This window comes from Nerophis lumbriciformis, linkage group LG13 (genome assembly GCF_033978685.3).
Source record: "Nerophis lumbriciformis linkage group LG13, RoL_Nlum_v2.1, whole genome shotgun sequence".
NCBI classification, from domain to species: Eukaryota; Metazoa; Chordata; class Actinopteri; order Syngnathiformes; family Syngnathidae; genus Nerophis; species Nerophis lumbriciformis.
In genome coordinates this window covers 8,670,223-8,694,978 of record NC_084560.2, presented here as the reverse complement: position 1 = coordinate 8,694,978, position 24,756 = coordinate 8,670,223, and the positions used below count along the sequence as shown (strand labels likewise).

Sequence of the window (24,756 nt, the reverse complement as noted above, 5' to 3'; positions counted from 1 at the left end):
GGCGGGCAGGTAAGCTGCTTACTTGCTGCGCGTGACGCCGGCCGCGGCGAAAGCGGACGAGGCGGGGTGTCGGTGCGGTGGGCGCGGTAGTGACCCTGGACGTGCGTCGGGCCCTTCTCGCGGATCGCCTCAGCTACGGCTCCCGGTGGGGCCCTCTCGGGGGAAGGAGCCTCGGTCCCGGACCCCGGCGAGGCGTCCCTCCGCTCCGTAAAAGTGTCCATCTCTTTTTTTTTTTTTCTTCTGTTGTGGCATATGCTGCAGGTGCCTGCTCGTTTTTCGTATGTGGGTAACAACATTTAACTATATATATATATTTCCCAATTGGTTTAACTGCCACCCGCAAAAAAAAAAAAAAAAAAAAAAAAAAAAAAAAAAAATCTAATTAATCCGCCCGACCCGACCCGCGAGCGGATAAAATCTTATTTTTTTAAATTTCACCCGCCCGATCCGCGGATAATCCGCGGACTCCGCGGTTGTGTCCGCAAACCGCGCATCTCTACCGTCCCTGTTCGTGTTGTTACACCCTCCTACAACACACCGACGAGGCATGATGTCTCCAAGGTACGGAAAACAGTCGAAAAAACGGAAAATAACAGAGCTGATTTCACTCGGTGTTTGAGAAAATGGCGGATTGCTTCCCGATGCGACGTCACGTTGTGACGTCATCGCTCCGAGAGCGAATAATAGAAAGGCGTTTAATTCACCAAAATTCACCCATTTAGAGTTCGGAAATCTGTTAAAAAAATATATGGTCTTTTTTCTGCAACATCAAGGTATATATTGACGCTTACATAGGTCTGGTGATAATGTTCCCCTTTAAGAAGAGAAAGTCCAACTGGAGCAGCAGCGACAAGCAAGTGTGACGTCATGCTCGCTACAGCTAGCTTTTGTGGAGAATGCATAAATGTTTAAGAGTTCTTTCTTTATTCATAGCCATGTTTAGACAAGCTAGTACTTTTCCTTTGTATATTCTACCAGTTTCTCTTTGTCTTAATAGGTCTGTTTAGTGTCTTAGCCATTGGAATGTGAATACATCCCCCACTTTTTACCTTATCAGTGTTGAAAGAGGGAGAAGCATCCCTTTTCTGTTGGGAAAGGGGGGCGGGGAGGGCTGCTTTCTTCTTTAAAGAGTAGGTTTTTTCTGTTTGAATGTCAGATCAACTAGAGTAGCCAATATGAATGTATTGGTGTGGGCTGATCTCCTGAAATTTCGGTAAAACTTGATAATATTCCTATTCTGTCTTGATGGTCCTTCTTACTCAGCATATATGTCATCAAAAGAATTTGGGATTGAATTTGGGAGGAAGAACTGGTCGACGCAACACTTTTCAGCAAGGACATCGAGGGACAGAAGTCAAGAGTCTCTAAACACGACTACAGTCTATAATAACACCAGAAGAAGATGCTCGATTTGTTGCTAGTTCATTAAAAGGTCTGGAAACACTTGAAAAAATCTCAACAAAGTACAAAAAGGGATATATGGCAAAACGATAACAAATTTACATGGTAATACTAATTCATAATAACAAATTTGTTTTAAATGGATGTATACATTTTTTTGAGCCTTTTTAAAGAAAATCATGGCTAATTACTTGACGACGTCATGGTGACCACGCCCATAACCACGCCCCCACCGCCGCAGGTATCGTGGCAGTTTAGGGGAAAGTACCAGCCTGGAGTAAGAGTGGAGGAGAATGTACACACACACACACACATACATCAAGTTAACTTTCAGTTTTGAGGTGGACAAAAGCATGAGAGACGGGCAACTATTTTAAAGATTCTTCCGACCGTTAAACAGATCGGTTCCCTCCCTCAAGCGCTGGTATGACAATTGTTTGTACATACTATTTTCTTCTAGAATAAACGGTTCAACTTCATTTCTAGTCACCTCTCATCTTTTTAGACAGTTTTAGAACTAAAGAACCAGGGTGAGGTCGTGATGATTGCATACATTCTGTACATGTATCCTCGTGTCTTAGTGCAATACAGTGTCCTGGGCATGACGTTAAAGTCCATTTGGCAGTGGAGTCTCCTCTATGGGGTCTTGGGGCACTAGGAGTTTAACCCCTTTACTACTGTTACCCCAGGTGGGTCTTGGCAAAGGCCTCGTACCTGACTTCCCCCTAGCCAGGGATACGGTGAAGACCTCAACGGCGAAGCAGGCGGAAGACGGTAGATTTAAGATCTACCACAACGGCTGCGATGGCGGAAGAAGGCTGCAGCAGCAGAAAAGGGTCCCCAGTTGTCTTGGACTCCATGCCACTGGACCCTGACCTGATTCTGTCTTGATCGTGCGGAGACTGTCTGTGCACGAGTCTCCTCACGTAAGACTAAGTCACGCACAGGCATCCTCCATAAAGGGATACACCCCTACCAGGAGGATCGTCATACTCGTTCGAGTGACCGCCGATGATGATGATGATGATGATGGAGTGCAACACAACACAACGCTACATCTAATGACATTAATCCCAGTTAGAAAAGCATCAGTCTCGTTAAGGCAAAATGGTTGAGTGATGAATATAAAAGCAAGTCTTTATTGTTCTCAGTCCTGTACGTCACGGGTGTCAAACTCTGGCCCGCGGGCCAAACTTGGGCCATGTAATTTAACTTGGCCCTTGAGGCGATATCAAATTAACACTAGAGCTGGCCCGCCAATTATATTCAGAGGCGGTGCCGCGGTAACACCGCATATTCTCATACTTGCCAACCCTCCCTGTAGAGTATCAGATTTCAGTGCCCGTCCCGAACATCGCGTATATTGTAGCGTCCCGGAAGAGTTAGTGCTGCAAAGGATTCTGGGTATTTGTTCTGTTGTGTTTATGTTGTGTTACAATGCGGATGTTCTCCCAAAATGTGTTTGTCGTTCTTGTTTGGTGTGGATTCACGGTGTGGCGTATATTTCTAACATTGTTAAAGTTGTTTATACGGCCACCTTCAGTGTGACTGTGGAGAGGCGGGGCCGGCGGTCCGACACCGGGGCCCGCTCCAAGATGGCGGCGAGGGGGCGTGGCCTGCGGACCCGCGTCCAAATGGACTACAGGTGCGTGGGGCGGGCAGCTGGGCACAACAGATAATCTGTCTGTGTATAAAAGCGTGACAGCCGAGAGAGATAGGAGGAGAGGTGGAGAGCCAGAGGCGAGACGCGGAGCACAGTCCACAGCGAGAGCGAGACGACGAAGACGGAGACGCGGCCGGCTGAAAAGCGGGAAGCGGATCGAGCAGCAGGTGGAGCCGGAGCTGAAAAGCGTCCAGCAAAAGACTTTCTTATATTGAAAAATAAAGAAGTCTAAACCTGCTCACGACGATGTCGTCCGTTGATGGTCCTGAGAACTCTCCCGGAAGCAAGGGTCTTCCACAGTGACCTGTATGGCTCTTGATCAAGTATGCGTTTGCATTCCCGTGTGTGCTCATGCAGAAGCCGCACATATCTTGTGACTGGGCCGGCACGTTGTTAGAATGGATGAAAAGCGGACGTGACGACAGCTTATAGATGACGTTAAAGGCAGTGCCTTAAAAGCGGACTGTGGTCCGGGTGGACTACGAGATATAATGACTGAGATATAATGACTGATGAACACCTTTGTTGGATAATGAAGGTTGCCTCAGCTCAAAGCTTGATATTTACTTCAGAAGGCTGCAAATAGAAAAGAGGCATTCCATTTTTATTTAAATTGTATTTGATATGCCATTGATATTTTTGAATTATTATTATTATTATTTGAAACTGGATTTTGCATGTCACTATAAAGTTATATAAGCCTTGCTTGTTCAATATTCACTGCAAAACTTGTTCGGGTCCCTATTAAAAGGTTAATTTGTTCAACCTTGGCCCGCGGCTTTGTTCAGTTTTACATTTTGGCCCATTTTGTATTTGAGTTTGACACCCCTGATGTACGTGTTCCTAATCTCCAAAGGAGTCCAATCTGTGCTCTATTTTTTTTTTTTAGAGTGTTGGAACTGGAGTCCTCTTCCAGACTTGGCTGTAAATGATTCAGGTGCATTATGCAGCTGGTTAAATGGCACGCAGTAAACAAGAGTCTGAGTCATGCTGCTCCGAAAAAGCTCTCAATGACTCCCCTCGCTGTTCCCACTGCTCATTTCCTCCCCGCATCCTCGGGGGAAATCAACACGGACAAACAACTTCCGGCATGGAGAGCAGGTGTCCGTGTTTACTCTTCTATCAATTAGGCGGTGGTTGGCAAATGCATCTTGTCAAGGACCGATTCCAATTTGTTTAGACTACTCTCAGACGGCATGCAGCTTTTTCCAATGGCATCAATTTCTGTGAGATAATCAGACGCTCGGCATGCTGGCAATCATGCAATTAATGAACGCATACGAACGCACTCGCAGCAAAGTGAGCACACCCCCCTACTTTTCTGCAAAGATCTTAATTCACTGGCTTCCTGTTCCACTCAGGGTTGAATTCAAAGTCTCCCTACTAACCCACCAGTGCCTCCATGGAAATGCCCCCAGGACAGGCTAACCTCCGAGGACAAAGCTACGAACAATGGGGCTCCCTGACCACCTGAGGGCACCACAGACTGTGGATGCTTTTAAAAAAGGCTTAAAAACCCTTCTTTTAAAAAAATTAAAAAAAAAAAAGCCTTTTTTTTTTTTAGATGTATGCATACTAGCTTTAGCTATTTGGCTGTTCTAGTTTTTATTTATTTATTTTTGTTTTATTATCTTTTTATTTTTATTTGATTTTATTTTATTTTTAAATACACTGTAGCACTTTGAGGTTGTTTACTCAATGTAAAGTGCTTTTTACAAATAAAATCTATTATTATTATTATAATTATTATTATTAAGGGAAAATAATAATTATAATAATAATAATACATTTTATTTATAAGGCGCCTTTCTGGGCACCGTACAAAATCAAAACAATAAAATCTAATTGGATAAAAACAGCAATAATAACAACAACAAAGATAGAGAAGAAAAGACGATTACAATGAATAAGCAGTCAGGAATAGGTGTGTTTTGAGTCTTGATTTGAAGAGGGATATTGAGTCTAAGTTACGAAGGTCTGGTGGCAAAGAGTTCCAAAGATGTGGGGCAGAGCGGCTGACTGGATACCCAGTCCGCTACTTGTACAGGCACCCATCGATTCACCAAAAATTATGTAAAAGCCCAATTATTCTCAAAATGTGGTAGCTAAATGCTAATTTACATTGTATTTGCCATAGACAGGTGTCAGAATAATTGTATCTAAGTTATCACAAAACTTTGTGTTACATTGAGTTCAGCTCGCCCGGCGAGAAGACTAAAGCTGTCTTTGATCCTACCAAGAAGGCTTGTAAAACTCCACTGTGTAGGATGGGAAGCAACAAGAAGGTGTTCTGTTTCTTTGATGTATTGTAATTGTGGAGAATGCATATATGTTTAAGAGTTCTTTCTCTGTTCATAGTCATGTTTGAAACATCTAGTACTTTTCCTTTGTATATTCTACTAGTTTCTCTTGTCTTCAGAGGTCTGTTTAGTGTCTTAAACCATTGGAATGTGAATACAACCCCCACGTCTTTCCTTATCAGTGTTGTGAGAGGGAGAGGTGGGGGCTTTCTTTGTGTGCAAGAAGTGGGCTCTTCCGTTTGAATGTCAGATCAACTAGAGTAGCCGATATGAATGTATTGATTAAGCTGATCTCCTGAAATTTCAGTAAAACTTGATAATATTTCTATTCTGTCTTGATGGTCCTTCTTACTCAGCATATATGTCATCGAAAGAACTTGGGATTGACCAGTAACTTAGATTCCCTGGGAGGAAGAACTGGTCGACGCAACATAATTCACAGAAATATTTTCTCCTGTCTTCAGAGGTCTGTTTAGTGTCTTAAACCATCGGAATGTGAATACAACACCAACGCCTTTCCTTATCAGTGTTGCAAGAGGGAGAGGTGGGGGCTTTCTTTGTGTGTAAGAAGTGGGCTCTTCCGTTTGAATGTCAGATCAACTAGAGTAGCCGATATGAATGTATTGATTAAGCTGATCTCCTGAAATTTCAGTAAAACTTGATAATATTCCTATTCTGTCTTGATGGTCCTTCTTACTCAGCATATATGTCATCGAAAGAACTTGGGATTGACCAGTAACTTAGATTCCCTGGGAGGAAGAACTGGTCGACGCAACATAATTCAAAGAAATATTTTCTCTTGTCTTCAGAGGTCTGTTTAGTGTCTTAAACCATCGGAATGTGAATACAACACCCACGCCTTTCCTTATCAGTGTTGCGAGAGGGAGAGGTGGGGGCTTTCTTTGTGTGCCAGAAGTGGGCTCTTCCGTTTGAATGTCAGATCAACTAGAGTAGCCGATATGAATGTATTGATTAAGCTGATCTCCTGAAATTTCAGTAAAATTTGATAATATTCCTATTCTGTCTTGATGGTCCTTCTTACTCAGCATATATGTCATCGAAAAAACTTGGGACTGACCAGTAACTTAGATTCCCTGGGAGGAAGAACTGGTCGACGCAACATTAATTCACAGAAATATTTTCTCTTGTCTTCAGAGGTCTGTTTAGTGTCTTAAACCATCGGAATGTGAATACAACACCCACGCCTTTCCTTATCAGTGTTGCAAGAGGGAGAGGTGGGGGCTTTCTTTGTGTGCAAGAAGTGGGCTCTTCCGTTTGAATGTCAGATCAACTAGAGTAGCCGATATGAATGTATTGATTAAGCTGATCTCCTGAAATTTCAGTAAAACTTGATAATATTCCTATTCTGTCTTGATGGTCCTTCTTACTCAGCATATATGTCATCGAAAGAATTTGGGATTGACTAGTAACTTAGATTCCCTGGAAGGAAGAACTGGTTGACGGAACATAATTCACAGAAATATTTTCTCTTGTCTTCAGAGGTCTGTTCAGTGTCTTAAACCATCGGAATGTGAATACAACCCCCACGTCTTTCCTTATCAGTGTTGCGAGAGGGAGATGTGGGGGCTTTCTTTGTGTGCAAGAAGTGGGCTCTTCCGTTTGAATGTCAGATCAACTAGAGTAGCTGATATGAATGTATTGATTAAGCTGATCTCCTGAAATTTCAGTAAAACTTGATAATATTCCTATTCTGTCTTGATGGTCCTTCTTACTCAGCATATATGTCATCGAAAAAACTTGGGACTGACCAGTAACTTAGATTCCCTGGGAGGAAGAACTGGTCGACGCAACATAATTCACAGAAATATTTTGTCTTGACCTGAGAACTACAAAGCGGAGAGCAAGCAGTACCAGACTCCCCTCCAGGCGACCTTTTCTTTGAACTGTTTTACGACCTTTTTTTTTTAACTGTTTGTAATCAAAGGCGATGGCTGTTTACAACCCCCCTCCCTTAGAAACAGCTGTTGCCATGTAATCAGGGAAAGTCCAAATAAAAGGAGGCGTACAATCTTTCGTCAGAGCGTGGTGACACTGTGCAAGGGTACAGGTGCACGCGTTTCTCCTCGTCGAGCCAAATTTAATTCTGTCTCTGTTTAATTCCTTGCTTCTTGTCTTGTTTAATAGATGTCATCAGTGTTTGAACCTGACACAGGCTACTGATTAGCATTAGCAATTTTACATGGCAATTTCAACGGCATGTAAGTACAACTAAGATGCACGTTACAATAAAACTGCTGCTGTGTAGTCAGTACAATACAGTCAGGGTAATATTTTCCCACTTTTGGGCAAAATGGAACGCCTTAGAAGTTACTGGCTTTGGTTTTGTTCGAAGAAGATAAACACAATGTGTTTTTGAAAATATAAACACCCATCCATTCATTTTCTACCGCTTGTCCCTTTTGGGGTAGTGGGGGGTGCTGGAGCCTATCTCAGCTGCATTCGGGCAGAAGGTGGAGTACACCCTGGACACGTTGCCACCTCATCACAGGGCTAAAACAGATAGACAGACAACATTCACACATTGTATCTTATTTAGGCAAAGAAGAAAAGGTACCAAGAACGAGACAAAGGTAAAGTGGACAGATGTGTGTGTTTGTCCAACACACCTGTCAGGTTAACTTTCGGTTTCAATCTCTGCCAAACCAGAGCAGCAAGATGAATAAAAGCCTATGTGGAGAGCGACCATTTTCTCAGAATGCTCCAGACTTTAGACAGCTTGGTCCTTTCCAGCGCTGGTATTGCCGTTGTGTGTATTTACTTCTTTTTTAAAGAATACATTGTTAAGCATCAATTTTAGTCTCCTTGCTTTGTTAAGACAGCTTTAGAATAAAAAATTATTTCAGATTAATGGCAAAGACTACTTCCCGACCAGGTAACATACCTTAGTCTAAACACGACTTGAACAAGTCAGGAAAGTCACTTGGAGCCATTTCAAAGCAGCTGTGCAGACAATTGTTCGTAAGTATGAAGTGCATGGCACAGTTTTGTCACTGCCACGATCAGGAAGAAAACGCAAGCCATCACCTGCTGCTGAGACAAAATCGGTCAGGATGATCAAGAGTCAACCGAGAACCACCAAAAAGAAGGTCTGCAATGAATTGGAAGCTGCTGGAACACAGGTGTCAGTGTCCACAGTCAAGTGTATTTTTTACATCGCCATGGACTGAGAGGCTACCCTGCAAGAAGGAAGCCCTTCCTCTAGAAGCCACACCTTAAGGCTCGTCTTAAGTTTGCTGCTGATCACATGGACAAAGATAAGACCTTCTGGAGGAAAGTTCTGTGGTCAGATAAAACAAAAATTTAGCTGTTTGGCCACAATACCCAGCAATATGTTTGGAGGAGAAAAGGTGAGGCCTTTAATCCCAGGAACACCTCCCTACCGTCAAGCATGGTGGTGGTAGTTTTATGCCCTGGGCCTGATTTGCTGCCAATGGAACTGCTGCTTTACAGAGAGTAAATGGGACAATGAAAAAGGAGGATTACCTCCAAATTCTTCAGGACATCCTAAAATCATCAGCCCGGAGGTTGGGTCTTGGGCGCAGTTGGGTGTTCCAACAGGACAATGACCCCCAACACACGTCAAAAGTGGTAAAGGAAAGGCTAAATCAGGCAAGAATGAAGGTTTTAGAATGGCCATCCAAAGTCCTAAACGTGTGGACAATGCTGAAGAAACAAGTACATGTCAGAAAACCAACAAATTTAGCTGAACTGCACCAATTTTGTCAAGAGGAGTGGTCAAAAAGTCAAGCAGAAGCTTGTGGATGGCTACCAAAAGCGCCTTATTGCAGTGAAACTTGCCAAGGGACATGTAAGCAAATATTAACATTGCTGTATGTATACTTTTGACCCAGCACATTTGCTCACATTTTCAGTAGACCCATAATAAATTCATAAAAGAAGCAAACTTCATGAATGTTTTTTGTGACCAACAAGTATGTGCTCCAATCACTCTATCACAAAAAATAAGAGTTGTAGAAATGATTGGAAACTCAATAATTATATACATATATATATATATATATATATATATATATATATATATATATATATATATATATATAGGGCAGCACGGTGGAAGAGGGGTTAGTGCGTCACAATACGAAGGTGCTGAGTAGTCTGGGGTTCAATCCCAGGCTCGGGATCTTTCTGTGTGGAGTTTGCATGTTCTCCCCGTGACTGCGTGGGTTCCCTCCGGGTACTCCGGCTTCCTCCCACCTCCAAAGACATGCACCTGGGGATAGGTTGATTGGCAACACTAAATTGGCCCTAGTGTGTGAATGTGACTGTGAATGTTGTCTGTCTATCTGTGTTGGCCCTGCGATGAGGTGGCGACTTGTCCAGGGTGTACCCCGCCTTCCGCCCGATTGTAGCTGAGATAGGCTCCGGAACACCCCCCGCAACCCCAAAGGGAATAAGCGGTAGAAAATGGATATATATATATATATATATATATATATATATATATATATATATATATATATATATATATATATATATATATATATATATATATATATATATATATATATATATGCATATATATATACATATATACATATACATATATATATACATATACACATATACACATACAAATATATACCTACATGTATATATGTGTATATATATATATATATATATATATATATATATATATGTATAAACATACATATATATATATATAAATATATGTATATATGTATATATATGTATATATTTATATACATACACATACATATATGTACATATGTATGTATATATATATATATATATATATATATATATATATATATTAGAGATGCGCGGTTTGCGGGCACAACCGCGGAGTCCGCGGATTATCCGCGGATCGGGCGGATGAAATAAAAAAAAATTTGATTTTATCCGCGGGTCGGGTCGGGTCGGGTGGTTCAAATTATAAAAAAAAATTTGATTTTAAATAGATTCAGGCGGGTGGCAGTTAAACCAATTCGGAAATATATATACATAGTTAAATGTTGTTACCCACATACGAAAAACGAGCAGGCACCTGCTGCATATGCCACAACAGAAGAAAGAAAAAAAAAAAGAGATGGACACTTTTACGGAGCGGAGAAGGGACGCCTCGCCGGGGTCCGGGACCGAGGCCCCTTCCCCCGAGAGGGCCCCACCGGGAGCCGTAGCTGAGGCGATCCGCGAGAAGGGCCCGACGCACGTCCAGGGTCACCACCGCGCCCCGCACTGACACCCTACCTCGTCCGCCTTCGCCGCGGCCGGCGTCACGCGCAGCAGATAAGCAGCTTACCTGCCCGCCACCCCCGTGGCCGGGGGCTCGTAACAGGGGTCACTCCGCGCGCTCCGCCCGCGCAGCTTACCTGCCCGCCACCCCTGTTGCCGGGGGCGCGTAACAGGGGTCACTCCGCGCGCAGTGCGCTCACGAAAGGGGTGGGGCTCACCCTGGTTGATATAGACAGCAGGTAGGACGGTGGCCATGGAAGTTGGAACCCGCTAAGGAGTGTTTAACAACCCACCTGCCGAATCAACTAGCCCTGAAAATGGATGGCGCTGGAGCGTCGGGCCCATATACCCGGCCGTCGCCGGCAGCGAGACGCGCTTGGAGCTCAGCGCGGCTCCCATATGATTGCGCACTGGTGTGCGTCTGGGTCGTGACAGCGTGGCACGCGAATGTCTGTACTGCATTGGATCAGTCTCCTTTCTTTAACAGGCAAAAGCTTTATAACCTCACTAATGCCATGCATCGTCTATATTAGATATATAACAACGGGCGGGTGCGGGCGGATGCGGTTCTGATCAAATGTTATATCGGGTGGATTGCGGATGGTTGACGACTTTCTGATGCGGTTGCGGATGAAATAATTGCCTATCCGCGCATCTCTAATATATATATATGTGTGTATATATATATATATATATATACACACATATATATGTATACACACATATACACATATATATATATATATACACATATATACATATACATATATATATGCATATATATATATATATATATACATATATACATATGCATATATATATATACATATACACATATATACCTACATGTATATATGTGTATATATATATATATATATATATATATATATATATATATATGTATGTATAAATATATATACACATACATATATATAAATATATGTATATATGTATATATATATGTATATATTTATATACATATACATACATATATGTACATATGTATGTATATATGTGTATATATATATATATATATATATATATATATATATATATATATATACATACATATATATACATATATGTATATAGTATATACAGTATTGCATAACAGTGTGCATTTACTGTCCACTCTAATAACGCAACCACTATCCATCCATCCATCCATTTTCTACCCCACTAATGTACTAAAATGTTGGCAACAAAAGTGAGTGCACTCCCGACTGATCAAATACAATTCTTGTTGCAAGTGGGAAACAGCAGTGAATCCTGAAGACACGTATTCTGCTGTATGAACACCATCATGCGTCCATGGAGGGAATAAAAATATTGTCTGTGCATCTTCATCAAAGATTGTTACCTGTAGAGGGCCTCGAATAAGTCCTCCGAGCTGACGCCAAAGGCTTTCTCGTATTGGTTTCTTCCGTCCCTAGAACACAAAAAATACATGTTTTGTTTTATAAAACTTGATACTAAAACATCATTGTGTGAGTCTACTTCTGGCTCCTATTGCAACATCCATGTTGCATTCATGTCAACACTAAACACACATTTGGCAAGGGCTGCACCACTATGGCCAAAATAATCATCACAGTTATTTTCATCAATATTGAAATCACGATTGTTAATCACGATTATTCACTATGTTATGTAGGACATATTAGTATCGCACTTTCTATGTTAAACAAACGGAATGTGAACTTTTCAAAATGAAAATGAAAATACAAATCGTTCACAGGTAATAGAATTAGACTGACAAATGGCTAGCAAAAGAGAATATAGCATCGCAAAGTGCAAACAAGGGAAACAATTACAAAAACCCAAAAGCAGTGAAGTTGTCATGTGTAAATGGTAAATAAAAACAGAATACAATATGTGGAGGGATATGTGGCCAGCGCTGTCTGCAGGAGCAAAGGTCACCGCCTCTGTCCATGGTGCTGAGGACAGAGCACCATCAGACGGGGTCGTGGCAGTGCTGACGGCGAGACACAGCTGGCAGGTGATTAGATTTCACAGGTGGTAGGTGTTAATCTAATCATCTCTTGTCTTTAACAGTAAGCGGCCGGGAGGAGGAGGGGAGAGAGGATACGGACGTGACTGAAAAGTCACGTTCTACTGGAGAGAAAACTTTTGTGAAAACATTATTATTAAAACCTTGTTAAAACCTGCACGCTTGGCTGTGAGGACGCAACGTCCACACAATGATTTACAAATCCTTTTCAACTTATACTCAATTGAATAGACTGCAAAGACAAGATATTTAACATTTGAAATGGAAAACTTTGTTATGTTTTGCAAATATTAGCTCATTTGGAATTTGATGCCTGCAACATGTTTCAAAAAAGCTGGCATAAATGGCAAAAAAGACTGAGAAAGTTGAGGAATGCTCATCAAACACTTATTTGGAACTCCCCACAGGTGAACGGGCTAATTGGGAACAGGTGGGTGCCATGATTGGGTATAAAAGCAGCTTCCATGAAATGCTCAGTCATTCACAAACAAGGATGGGGCGAGAGTCACCAATTTGTCAACAAATGCGTGAGCAAATTGTTTAAAAACAACATTTCTCAACCAGCTATTGCAAGGATTTTACCACCCACGGTCTGCAATATCATCAAAAGATTCAGAGAATCTGGAGAAATCACTGCACGTAAGCGGCAATGCCCGTGACCTTTGATTCCTCAGGCGGTACTGCATCAAAAAGTGACATCGGTGTGTAAAGGATATCACCACATGGGCTCAGGAACACTCCAGAAAACCACTATCAGTAACTACAGTTGGTCGCTACATCTGTAAGTGCAAGTTAAAACTCTACTATGCAAGGCGAAAGCGATTTATCAACAACACCCAGAAACGCCGTTGGCTTCGCTGGGCCTGAGCTCATCTAAGATGGACTGATGCAAAGTGGAAAAGTGTTCTGTGGCCAGACAAGTCCACATTTCAAATTGTTTTTGGAAACTGTGGATGCTGTGTCCTCAGGATCAAAGAGGAAAAGAACCATCCGGATTGTTATAGGCGCAAAGTGTAAAAGCCAGCATGTGTGATGGTATGGGGGTGTATTAGTGCCCAAGACATGGGTAACTTACACATCTGTGAAGGCGCCATTAATGCTGAAAGGTACATACAGGTTTTGGAGCAACATATGTTGCCATCCAAGCAACGCTACCATGGACGCCCCTGCTTATTTCAGCAAGACAATGCCAAGCCACGTGTTACATCAACGTGGCTTCATAATAAATGAGTGCGGGTACTAGACTGGCCTGCCTGTAGTCCAGACCTGTCTCCCGTTGAAAATGTGTGGCGCATTATGAAGCCTAAAATACCACAACGGAGACCCCCGGACTGTTGAACAACTTAAGCTGTACATCAAGCAAGAATGGGAAAGAAGTCCACCTGAGAAGCTTCAAAAATGTGTCTCCTCAGTTCCCAAACGTTTACTGAGTGTTGTTAAAAGGAAAGGCCATGCAACACAGTGGTAAAAATGCCCCTGTGACAACTTCTTTGCAATGTGTTGCTGCCATTAAATTCTAAGTTAATGACTATTTGCAAAAAAAAATTACTTTTCTCAGTTTGAACATTAAATATATTGTCTTTGCAGTCTATTCAATTGAATAAAAGTGGAAAATTATCTGCAAATTATTGTATTCTGTTTTTTTTAACGAATTACACAATGTGCCAAATTCACTGGTTTTGGGTTTTGTACATACCTTAATAGATTCCAAACAATGTCTGTAACAGGGCAGTAAAACGGCTTATCAAACAAAACACAAGTCATCGTCATGGACCCACCAGCTGCGGAATCAGCTAAACAGACTCAATAACTCCACGGTGATGTTTTGGTGAATTTACAGAGGAATTTGTGAAACTGAAACAATACAAAAAGAATGCCGTTGTAATTTAATAATACTGACACCGATACTCGTAAACCTGCTAGCGTATTAGCTATTGCTAACGGCGCTAGCTTGATTACATTACGATAGCACGTACAAATATGCATGAAAACACTCCTACAGACATCACACATGGGACGCTTTAGTAAGTAAGAATTGTTTTAGTTATATTGTAAAACTTACAAATGTTGCTTGGAGTGATTAATAACGAATCTATACGAGTAAAAACGTTATAGATGGCTGACAGACTGAATGACACCAAAAAAAACCATTGCCAGTAAATGTGAGTACACTGCAAAAACTGAAATTTAAGTAAGATAAAATATGTCAAATAAGGGTGATATTTGCTTATTTTCTGTCTGATAAGATCATTCTTCTCACTAAGCAGATTTTATGTTCGAGTGTTTTACTTGTTTTAAGGGTTTTTGTCCTAAATGATCTCAGTAAGATATTACAGCTTGTAGCTGAGATTTGATGACCTATATTGAGTAAAACATGCTTGAAACTAGAATATCAACTGTTGCAAAGCTGTGTCATCAACACTCACAAATATAAAACTACTTTTTTAAAGTAATCATTTCTTATTTCAAGCATGAAAAAAAAAATCTTGACTTGACACAATTGTGTCTCATAATTAAAACGGATGACAGTGTCATGTCTGTGGGATCGTGTTTTGTTTTAGTCATGTTCGGTTTTGTTTTTGGACTTTTTGTTCACTCCCTTGTTTTGTTTCCATAGCAACCCATTAGTTTTCACCTGTCACGTCACGCACCTGTTTCACGTTTTGAGTCACGCACCTGTTTTCGTTAATCATGTCTGTAGTATTTAAGTTCATTGTTTTCAGTTTGTCTTTCTGGTGACATCCCACATTTATGCTCTGCACATGTCCATCGTTCATGCTGCTCTTTTTAGTCCATGCCAAGTAAGTTTTTGTTTATTAATACCACAGTTAGTGTGTTTCATTGTTCACAGTTTCTGCCTTTGTGCTATAGTCTTTTTGGTTTCATAGTTTGTTCTCCGCCACTGTGCGCGCTTTTCGTTTGTACTTTTTTGACAGTAATAAATTATGTACTCACATTCCCGTCTCGCCCGAGCCAACTTTCCGTTGCCTTCTGGAAAAACTAAACCCAAGGACCAAGTCATGACAGACAGCCAAATGGACTTTGCTGTTTTATTTTAAATTAAACAATAGAAAATAGGTACTCATATAGTAGTACAGTTGGCACAGTACAGTAAACTGACAGTTAATATTTAAACATTTAACATTTCTAACTATTTTGAACAGAAATAGTTCATGCACATTCAGATGAATTCTTCAAAATTACAATTAAAACATTTTTGGGCTGTGTATATGCGCACTAATTGACTGAAAGAAGACGCACTTGGCGTGATGATGTCATGTTATCCATGGAAAAATGCATTTTTAGACAATATAATTTGCATGAGCGGCTAGGAGACCTCGAGAGTAACAAGATATTGCCTTGTTGCCTTTCCATTAAGAACAATAAATTAGTTTTTAGTATAAGTTTGCTGGTTTCAAGAAATGTAATGCCGAGCGCATATCATGATGTCAAGATAATGGCACTAGCATTTACTTCATTTAAGAATATTTGTCAACATATTGAGAAAAAAGGTCTCAATTTTTTTCTACCAAGAAAAGTGCACTTGTTATTAGTGAGAATATACTTATTTTAAGGTATTGTGGGGTTCATTGAAGTTAGCTAATTTTACTTGTTTTGGAAAGTCTTGACAAGCCAAATTTTCTTGTTCAATTGGCAGATAATTTTGCTTAGTTCAAATAAAATACCCCTAATTTTTGAACACTGACTTTTTGCAGTGTGTTGCTTAGGAGGTGAAGTGTGTCTCTCTTTACTAGCTTGGCCGAAGCATGTTGCTTTTGTAGCTGTTTCGGTAGATTTGAATAGCGAGGATAGGATCTTTGATCCAAGACACAACTTACATTCAACCAAAATGTTCTTTTCTTTGTGGTCGACAAAAGAAAAGTAGTGAGAATATCTCCATGTTAAGAGACTCGGCTTCGGCTTGTCTTGTTAGTAAACACAGACACGCCCCCTCCCACACACACACACACACACACACACACACACACACACACACACACACACACACACACACACACACACACACACAACTCTTCTCAGTTTCTAGCTGATACTACATAAAAAATAACGTAAAATAACGCAGTAACGCATCATGTAGTAACGGTAACTGAGTTACTGAATATAAAAAATAACGCGTTAGATTACTAGTTACCGCCAAAGGTAGAGGCGTTACAGTAACTGGTGAGTATATACTTATTTTAAGATATTTTTGGGTTCATTGAGGTTAGCTAATTGTACTTGTTTTGGAAAGTCTTGACAAGCCGAATTTTCTTGTTTTAATGGCAGATCATTTTGCTTAGTTCAAATAAAATACCCCTAATTTTTGTTTTGTTCTTTCCTTGTTTTTGAACACTGACTTTTTGCAGTGTGTTGCTTAGGAGGTGAAGTGTGTCTCTCTTTACTAGCTTCGTTGAAGCATGTTGCTTTTGTAGCTGTTTCGGCAGATTTGAATTGCGAGGATAGGATCTTTGATCCAAGACACAACTTACATTCAACCAAAATGTTCTTTTCTTTGTGGTCGACAAAAGAAAAGTAGTGAGAATATCTCCATGTTAAGAAACTCGGCTTCGGCTTGTCTTGTTAGTAAACACAGACACGCCCCCTCCCACACACACACACACACACACACACACACACACACAACTCTTCTCAGTCTCTAGCTGATACTACATAAAAAATAACGTAAAATAACGCAGTAACGCATCATGTAGTAACGGTAACTGAGTTACTGGATATAAAAAAATAACGCGTTAGATTACTATTTACCGCCAAAAGTAGAGGCGTTACAGTAACTGGTGAGTATATACTTATTTTAAGATATTTTGGGGTTCATTGAGGTTAGCTAATTGTATTTGTTTTGGAAAGTCTTGACAAGCCAAATTTTCTTGTCCTATTGGCAGATCATTTTGCTTAGTTCAAATAAAACACCCCTAATTCTTGTATTTTTTTTTTTTCTTGTTTTTGAACACTGACTTTTTGCAGTGTGTTGCTTAGGAGGTGAAGTGTGTCTCTTTTTACTCGCTTTGTCGAAGCATGTTGCTTTTGTAGCTGTTTCAGCAGATTTGAATTGCGAGGATAGGATCTTTGATCCAAGACACAACTTACATTCAACCAAAATGTTCTTTTCTTTGTGGTCAACAAAAGAAAAGTAGTTAAATGCTCGGCTTCGGCTTGTCTTGTTAGTAAACACAGACACGCCTCCTCCCACACACACACACACACACACACACACACACACACACACACACACACACACACACCCACAACTCTTCTCAGTTTCTAGCTGATACTACATAAAAAAATAACGTAAAATAACGCAGTAACGCATCATGTAGTAACGGTAACTGAGTTACTGAATATAAAAAATAACGCGTTAGATTACTATTTACCGCCAAAAGTAGAGGTGTTACAGTAACTGGTGAGTATATACTTATTTTAAGATATTTTTGGGTTCATTGAGGTTAGCTAATTGTACTTGTTTTGGAAAGTCTTGACAAGCCAAATTTTCTTGTTCTATTGGCAGATCATTTTGCTTAGTTCACATAAAATACCCCTAATTCTTGTATTTTTTTTCTTCTTGTTTTTGAACACTGACTTTTTGCAGCGTGTTGCTTAGGAGGTGAAGTGTGTCTCTCTTTACTAGCTTCGTCGAAGCATGTTGCTTTTGTAGCTGTTTCGGCAGATTTGAATTGCGAGGATAGGATCTTTGATCCAAGACACAACTTACATTTAACCAAAATGTTCTTTTCTTTGTGGTCGACAAAAGAAAAGTAGTGAGAATATCTCCATGTTAAAAAAACTCGGCTTCGGCTTGTCTTGTTAGTAAACACAGACACGCCCCCTCCCACACACACACACACACACACACACACACACACACACACACAACTCTTCTCAGTTTCTAGCTGATACTACATAGAAAATAATGTAAAATAACGCAGTAACGCATCATGTAGTAACGGTAACTGAGTTACTGAATATAAAAAATAACGCGTTAGATTACTATTCACCGCCAAAAGTAGAGGCGTTACAGTAACTGGTGAGTATATACTTATTTTAAGATATTTTTGGGTTCATTGAGGTTAGCTAATTGTACTTATTTTGGAAAGTCTTGACGAGACGAATTTTCTTGTTCTATTGGCAGATAATTTTGCTTAGTTCAAATAAAATACCCCTAATTCTTGTATTTTTTTTTTCTTGTTTTTGAACACTGACTTTTTGCAGTGTGTTGCTTAGGAGGTGAAGTGTGTCTCTCTTTACTAGCTTGGCCGAAGCATGTTGCTTTTGTAGCTGTTTCGGCAGATTTGAATAGCGAGGATAGGATCTTTGATCCAAGACACAACTTACATTCAACCAAAATGTTCTTTTCTTTGTGGTCGACAAAAGAAAAGTAGTGAGAATATCTCCATGTTAAGAAACTCGGCTTCGGCTTGTCTTGTTAGTAAACACAGACACGCCCCCTTCCACACACACACAGTTTCTAGCTGATACTACATAAAAAAAATAGCGTAAAATAACGCAGTAACGCATCATTTAGTAACGGTAACTGAGTTACTGAATATAAAAAATAACGCATTAGATTACTATTTACCGCCAAAAGTAGAGGCGTTACAGTAACTGGTGAGTATATACTTATTTTAAGATATTTTTGGGTTCATTGAGGTTCGCTAATTGTACTTGTTTTGGAAAGTCTTGACAAGCCGAATTTTCTTGTTCTATTGGCAGATCATTTTGCTTAGTTCAAATAAAATACCCCTCATTCTTGTATTTTTTTTTCTCTTGTTTTTGAACACTGACTTTTTGCAGTGTGTTGCTTAGGAGATGAAGTGTGTCTCTCTTTACTAGCTTTGTCGAAGCATGTTGCTTTTGTAGCTGTTTCGGTAGATTTGAATAGCGAGGATAGGATCTTTGATCCAAGACACAACTTACATTCAACCAAAATGTTATTTTCTTTGTGGTCGACAAAAGAAAAGTAGTGAGAATATCTCCATGTTAAGAGACTCGGCTTCGGCTTGTCTTGTTAGTAAACACAGACACGCCCCCTCCCACACACACACACACACACACACACACACACACACACACACACACACACACACACACACACACACACACACACACACACACACACACACACACACACACACCACAACTCTTCTCAGTCTCTAGCTGATACTACATAAAAAATAACGTAAAATAACGCAGTAACGCATCATGTAGTAACGGTAACTGAGTTACTGGATATAAAAAAATAACGCGTTAGATTACTATTTACCGCCAAAAGTAGAGGCGTTACAGTAACTGGTGAGTATATACTTATTTTAAGATATTTTTGGGTTCATTGAGGTTAGCTAATTGTACTTGTTTTGGAAAGTCTTGACAAGCCAAATTTTCTTGTTCTATTGGCAGATCATTTTGCTTAGTTCAAATAAAACACCCCTAATTCTTGTATTTTTTTCTTTCTTGTTTTTGAACACTGACTTTTTGCAGTGTGTTGCTTAGGAGGTGAAGTGTGTCTCTTTTTACTCGCTTTGTCGAAGCATGTTGCTTTTGTAGCTGTTTCAGCAGATTTGAATTGCGAGGATAGGATCTTTGATCCAAGACACAACTTACATTCAACCAAAATGTTCTTTTCTTTGTGGTCGACAAAAGAAAAGTAGTGAGCATATCTCCATGTTAAGAGACTCGGCTTCGGCTTGTCTTGTTAGTAAACACAGACACGCCCCCTCCCACACACACACACACACACACACACACACCCACACACACACACACACACACACACACACACACACACACACACACACACACACACACACACACAACTCTTCTCAGTTTCTAGCTGATACTACATTAAAAATAACGTAAAATAACGCAGTAACGCATCATGTAGTAACGGTAACTGAGTTACTGAATATAAAAAATAACGCGTTAGATTACTATTTACCGCCAAAGGTAGAGGCGTTACAGTAACTGGTGAGTATATACTTATTTTAAGATATTTTTGGGTTCATTGAGGTTAGCTAATTGTACTTGTTTTGGAAAGTCTTGACAAGCCGAATTTTCTTGTTTTAATGGCAGATCATTTTGCTTAGTTCAAATAAAATACCCCTAATTATTGTATTTTTTTTTTCTTGTTTTTGAACACTGACTTTTTGCAGTGTGTTGCTTAGGAGGTTAAGTGTGTCTCTCTTTACTAGCTTCGTCGAAGCATGTTGCTTTTGTAGCTGTTTCGGCAGATTTGAATTGCGAGGATAGGATCTTTGATCCAAGACACAACTTACATTCAACCAAAATGTTCTTTTCTCTGTGGTCGACAAAAGAAAAGTAGTGAGAATATCTCCATGTTAAGAAACTCGGTGTCGGCTTGTCTTGTTAGAAAACACAGACACGCCCCCTCCCACACATACACACACACACACACACACACACACACACACACACACACACACACACACACACACACACACACACACACACACACACACACACACACAGCTCTTCTCAGTTTCTAGCTGAAACTACATAAAAAATAATGTAAAATAACGCAGTAACGCATCATGTAGTAACGGTAACTGAGTTACTGAATATAAAAAATAACGCGTTAGATTACTATTTACCGCCAAAGGTAGAGGCGTTACAGTAACTGGTGAGTATATACTTATTTTAAGATATTTTTGGGTTCATTGAGGTTCGCTAATTGTACTTGTTTTGGAAAGTGTTGACAAGCCAAATTTTCTTGTTCTATTGGCAGATCATTTTGCTTAGTTCAAATAAAATACCCCTCATTCTTGTATTTTTTTTCTCTTGTTTTTGAACACTGACTTTTTGCAGTGTGTTGCTTAGGAGGTGAAGTGTGTCTCTCTTTACTCGCTTCGTCGAAGCATGTTGCTTTTGTAGCTGTTTCGGCAGATTTGAATTGCGAGGATAGGATCTTTGATCCAAGACACAACTTACATTCAACCAAAATGTTCTTTTTTTTGTGGTCGACAAAAGAAAAGTAGTGAGAATATCTCCATGTTAAGAAACTCGGCTTCGGCTTGTCTTGTTAGTAAACACAGACACGCCCCCTCCCACACACACACACACACGCACACACACACCCACAACTCTTCTCAGTTTCTAGCTGATACTACATAAAAAATAACGTAAAATAACGCAGTAACGCATCATGTAGTAACGGTAACTGAGTTACTGAATATAAAAAATAACGCGTTAGATTACTATTTACCGCCAAAAGTAGAGGCGTTACAGTAACTGGTGAGTATATACTTATTTTAAGATATTTTTGGGTTCATTGAGGTTAGCTAATTGTACTTGTTTTGGAAAGTCTTGACAAGCCGAATTTTCTTGTTCTATTGGCAGATCATTTTGCTTAGTTCAAATAAAATACCCCTAATTCTTGTATTTTTTTTTTCTTGTTTTTGAACACTGACTTTTTGCAGTGTGTTGCTTAGGAGGTGAAGTGTGTCTCTCTTTACTAGCTTCGTCAAAGCATGTTGCTTTTGTAGCTGTTTCGGCAGATTTGAATTGCGAGGATAGGATCTTTGATCCAAGACACAACTTACATTCAACCAAAATGTTCTTTTCTTTGTGGTCGACAAAAGAAAAGTAGTGAGACTATCTCCATGTTAAGAAACTCGGCTTCGGCTTGTCTTGTTAGTAAACACAGACACGCCCCCTCCCACACACACACACACACACACACACACCCACAACTCTTCTCAGTTTCTAGCTGATACTACATAAAAAATAACGTAAAATAACGCAGTAACGCATTATGTAGTAACGGTAACTGAGTTACTGAATATAAAAAATAACGCGTTAGATTACTATTTACCGCCAAAAGTAGAGGCGTTAAAATAAGTATATACTCACCATTTACTGTAACGCCTCTACTTTTGGCGGTAAATAGTAATCTAACGCGTTATTTTTTATATTCAGTAACTCAGTTACCGTTACTACATGATGCGTTACTGCGTTATTTTACGTTATTTTTTATGTATTATCAGCTAGAAACTGAGAAGAGTTGTGGGTGTGTGTGTGTGGGAGGGGGCGCGTCTGTGTTTTCTAACAAGACAAGCCGAAGCCGAGTTTCTTAACATGGAGATATTCTCACTACTTTTCTTTTGTCGACCACAAAGAAAAGAACATTTTGGTTGAATGTAAGTTGTGTCTTGGATCAAAGATCCTATCCTCGCAATTCAAATCTGCCGAAACAGCTACAAAAGCAACATGCTTCGACGAAGCTAGTAAAGAGAGACACACTTCACCTCCTAAGCAACACACTGCAAAAAGTCAGTGTTCAAAAACAAGAAAAATAGTTCAAATAAAATACCCCTAATTTTTTTTTTTTTTTCCTTGTTTTTGAACACTGACTTTTTGCATTTCAGCACCTGCAGTGAGCGATTTTTTTTATAAAATAATATTTGTTATAGCCACTAGCAAAGAAAAATCATTAAATTAGCCGCTCTGTCTTATAATCCGCGGGGTTCAAAGTGTAGGAAAAAAAGTAGTTTGGAACTTACTGTAATGTCCATAAATGAACATTCTTAATGAATGTCAGTAGAATAAGCACAGAAAAGAGTATTTCCCCTTTAAGTTGACTGACCTGACGGCATCAGTCAGGTAGTGCCAGCACAGGTAGATGGTTCTGGAGCTGTACTGGATGGAATGGTAGAGGGTGGCGGGACCGGAGCGCGTCAGGTAGAGGCTGGCCTGCTCGGTGTTACTGTAGGACACTGACAGACATGGCGTGAGAGGAGACTGAGAATGAGCACAACTTGACCTTTCACGACAAGACATGAGGAACAAGAGAGAAGACAGGAAATGTGCAGAGGGAGTCATCAAGTGGTCATCTTGACATCCTTATTACTCCACTAAGTCCCGAAATTGTATGACATTATGCACATTTTTTTTCATTTCAAGGCTCCGTGGTCGACTGTTACAATGCAGTAAAATATAGAAATAAAAAAAACATAGCAAATGCTTTGAAATTGAAAAGGTGCATGATGAAAAGAGAACCTAGAAATTGTGACGTATCGTGTAATTGTATGCATGTTCAAAATAAACAATTGTTTTAGTATTGTTGAATCATGTGCTCGGATGTACTTCAACACACACTGAAAACTTTTAACCATTATTTTTTAAAGGAGCTATATGTAATACAAACCCCGTTTCCATATGAGTTGGGAAATGGTGTTAGATGTAAATATAAACGGAATACAATGATTTGCAAATCATTTTCAACCCATATTCAGTTGAATATGCTACAAAGACAACATATTTGATGTTCAAACTTTTTTGCAAATAATCATTAACTTTAGAATTTGATGCCAGCAACACGTGACAAAGAAGTTGGGAAAGGTGGCAATAAATACTGATAAAGTTGAGGAATGCTCATCAAACACTTATTTGGAACATCCCACAGGGGAACAGGCAAATTGGGAACAGGTGGGTGCCATGATTGGGTATAAAAGTAGATTCCATGAAATGCTCAGTCATTCACAAACAAGGACGGGGCGAGGGTCACCACTTTGTCAACAAATGCGTGAGCAAATTGTTGAACAGTTTAAGAAAAACCTTTCTCAACCAGCTATTGCGAGGAATTTAGGGGTTTCACCATCTACGGTCCGTAATATCATCAAAGGGTTCAGAGAATCTGGAGAAATCACTGCACGTAAGCAGCTAAGCCCGTGACCTTCGATCCCTCAGGCTGTACTGCATCAACAAGCGACATCAGTGTGTAAAGGATATCACCACATGGGCTCAGGAACACTTCAGAAACCCACTGTCAGTAACTACAGTGGGTCGCTACATCTGTAAGTGCAAGTTAAAACTCTCCAATGCAAGGCGAAAACCGTTTATCAACAACACTCAGAAACGCCGTCGGCTTTGCTGGGCCTGAGCTCATCTAAGATGGACTGATACAAAGTGGAAAAGTGTTCTGTGGTCTGACGAGTCCACATTTCAAATTGTTTTTGGAAACTGTGAACATCGTGTCCTCCGGACCAAAGAGGAAAAGAACCATCCGGATTGTTATAGGCGCAAAGTTGAAAAGCCAGCATGTGTGATGGTATGGGGGTGTATTAGTGCCCAAGACATGGGTAACTTACACATCTGTGAAGGCGCCATTAATGCTGAAA

General features: G+C 40.1%; 1 protein-coding gene across 1 annotated transcript in view; it reads right to left on the bottom strand.

Moving 5' to 3' along the window:
* asmt (acetylserotonin O-methyltransferase) overlaps positions 1-24,756 on the bottom strand; it is a 120,395-nt gene that overhangs the window by 77,877 nt on the left and 17,762 nt on the right. Inside the window, exons 4-5 of the mRNA XM_061971752.2 lie at positions 23,223-23,352; positions 11,960-12,028 (exon numbers count right to left, since the gene is read on the bottom strand). Of these exons, the coding sequence (XP_061827736.1) occupies positions 11,960-12,028; positions 23,223-23,352 (199 nt within the window). The remainder of the gene's footprint in view (positions 1-11,959; positions 12,029-23,222; positions 23,353-24,756) is intronic.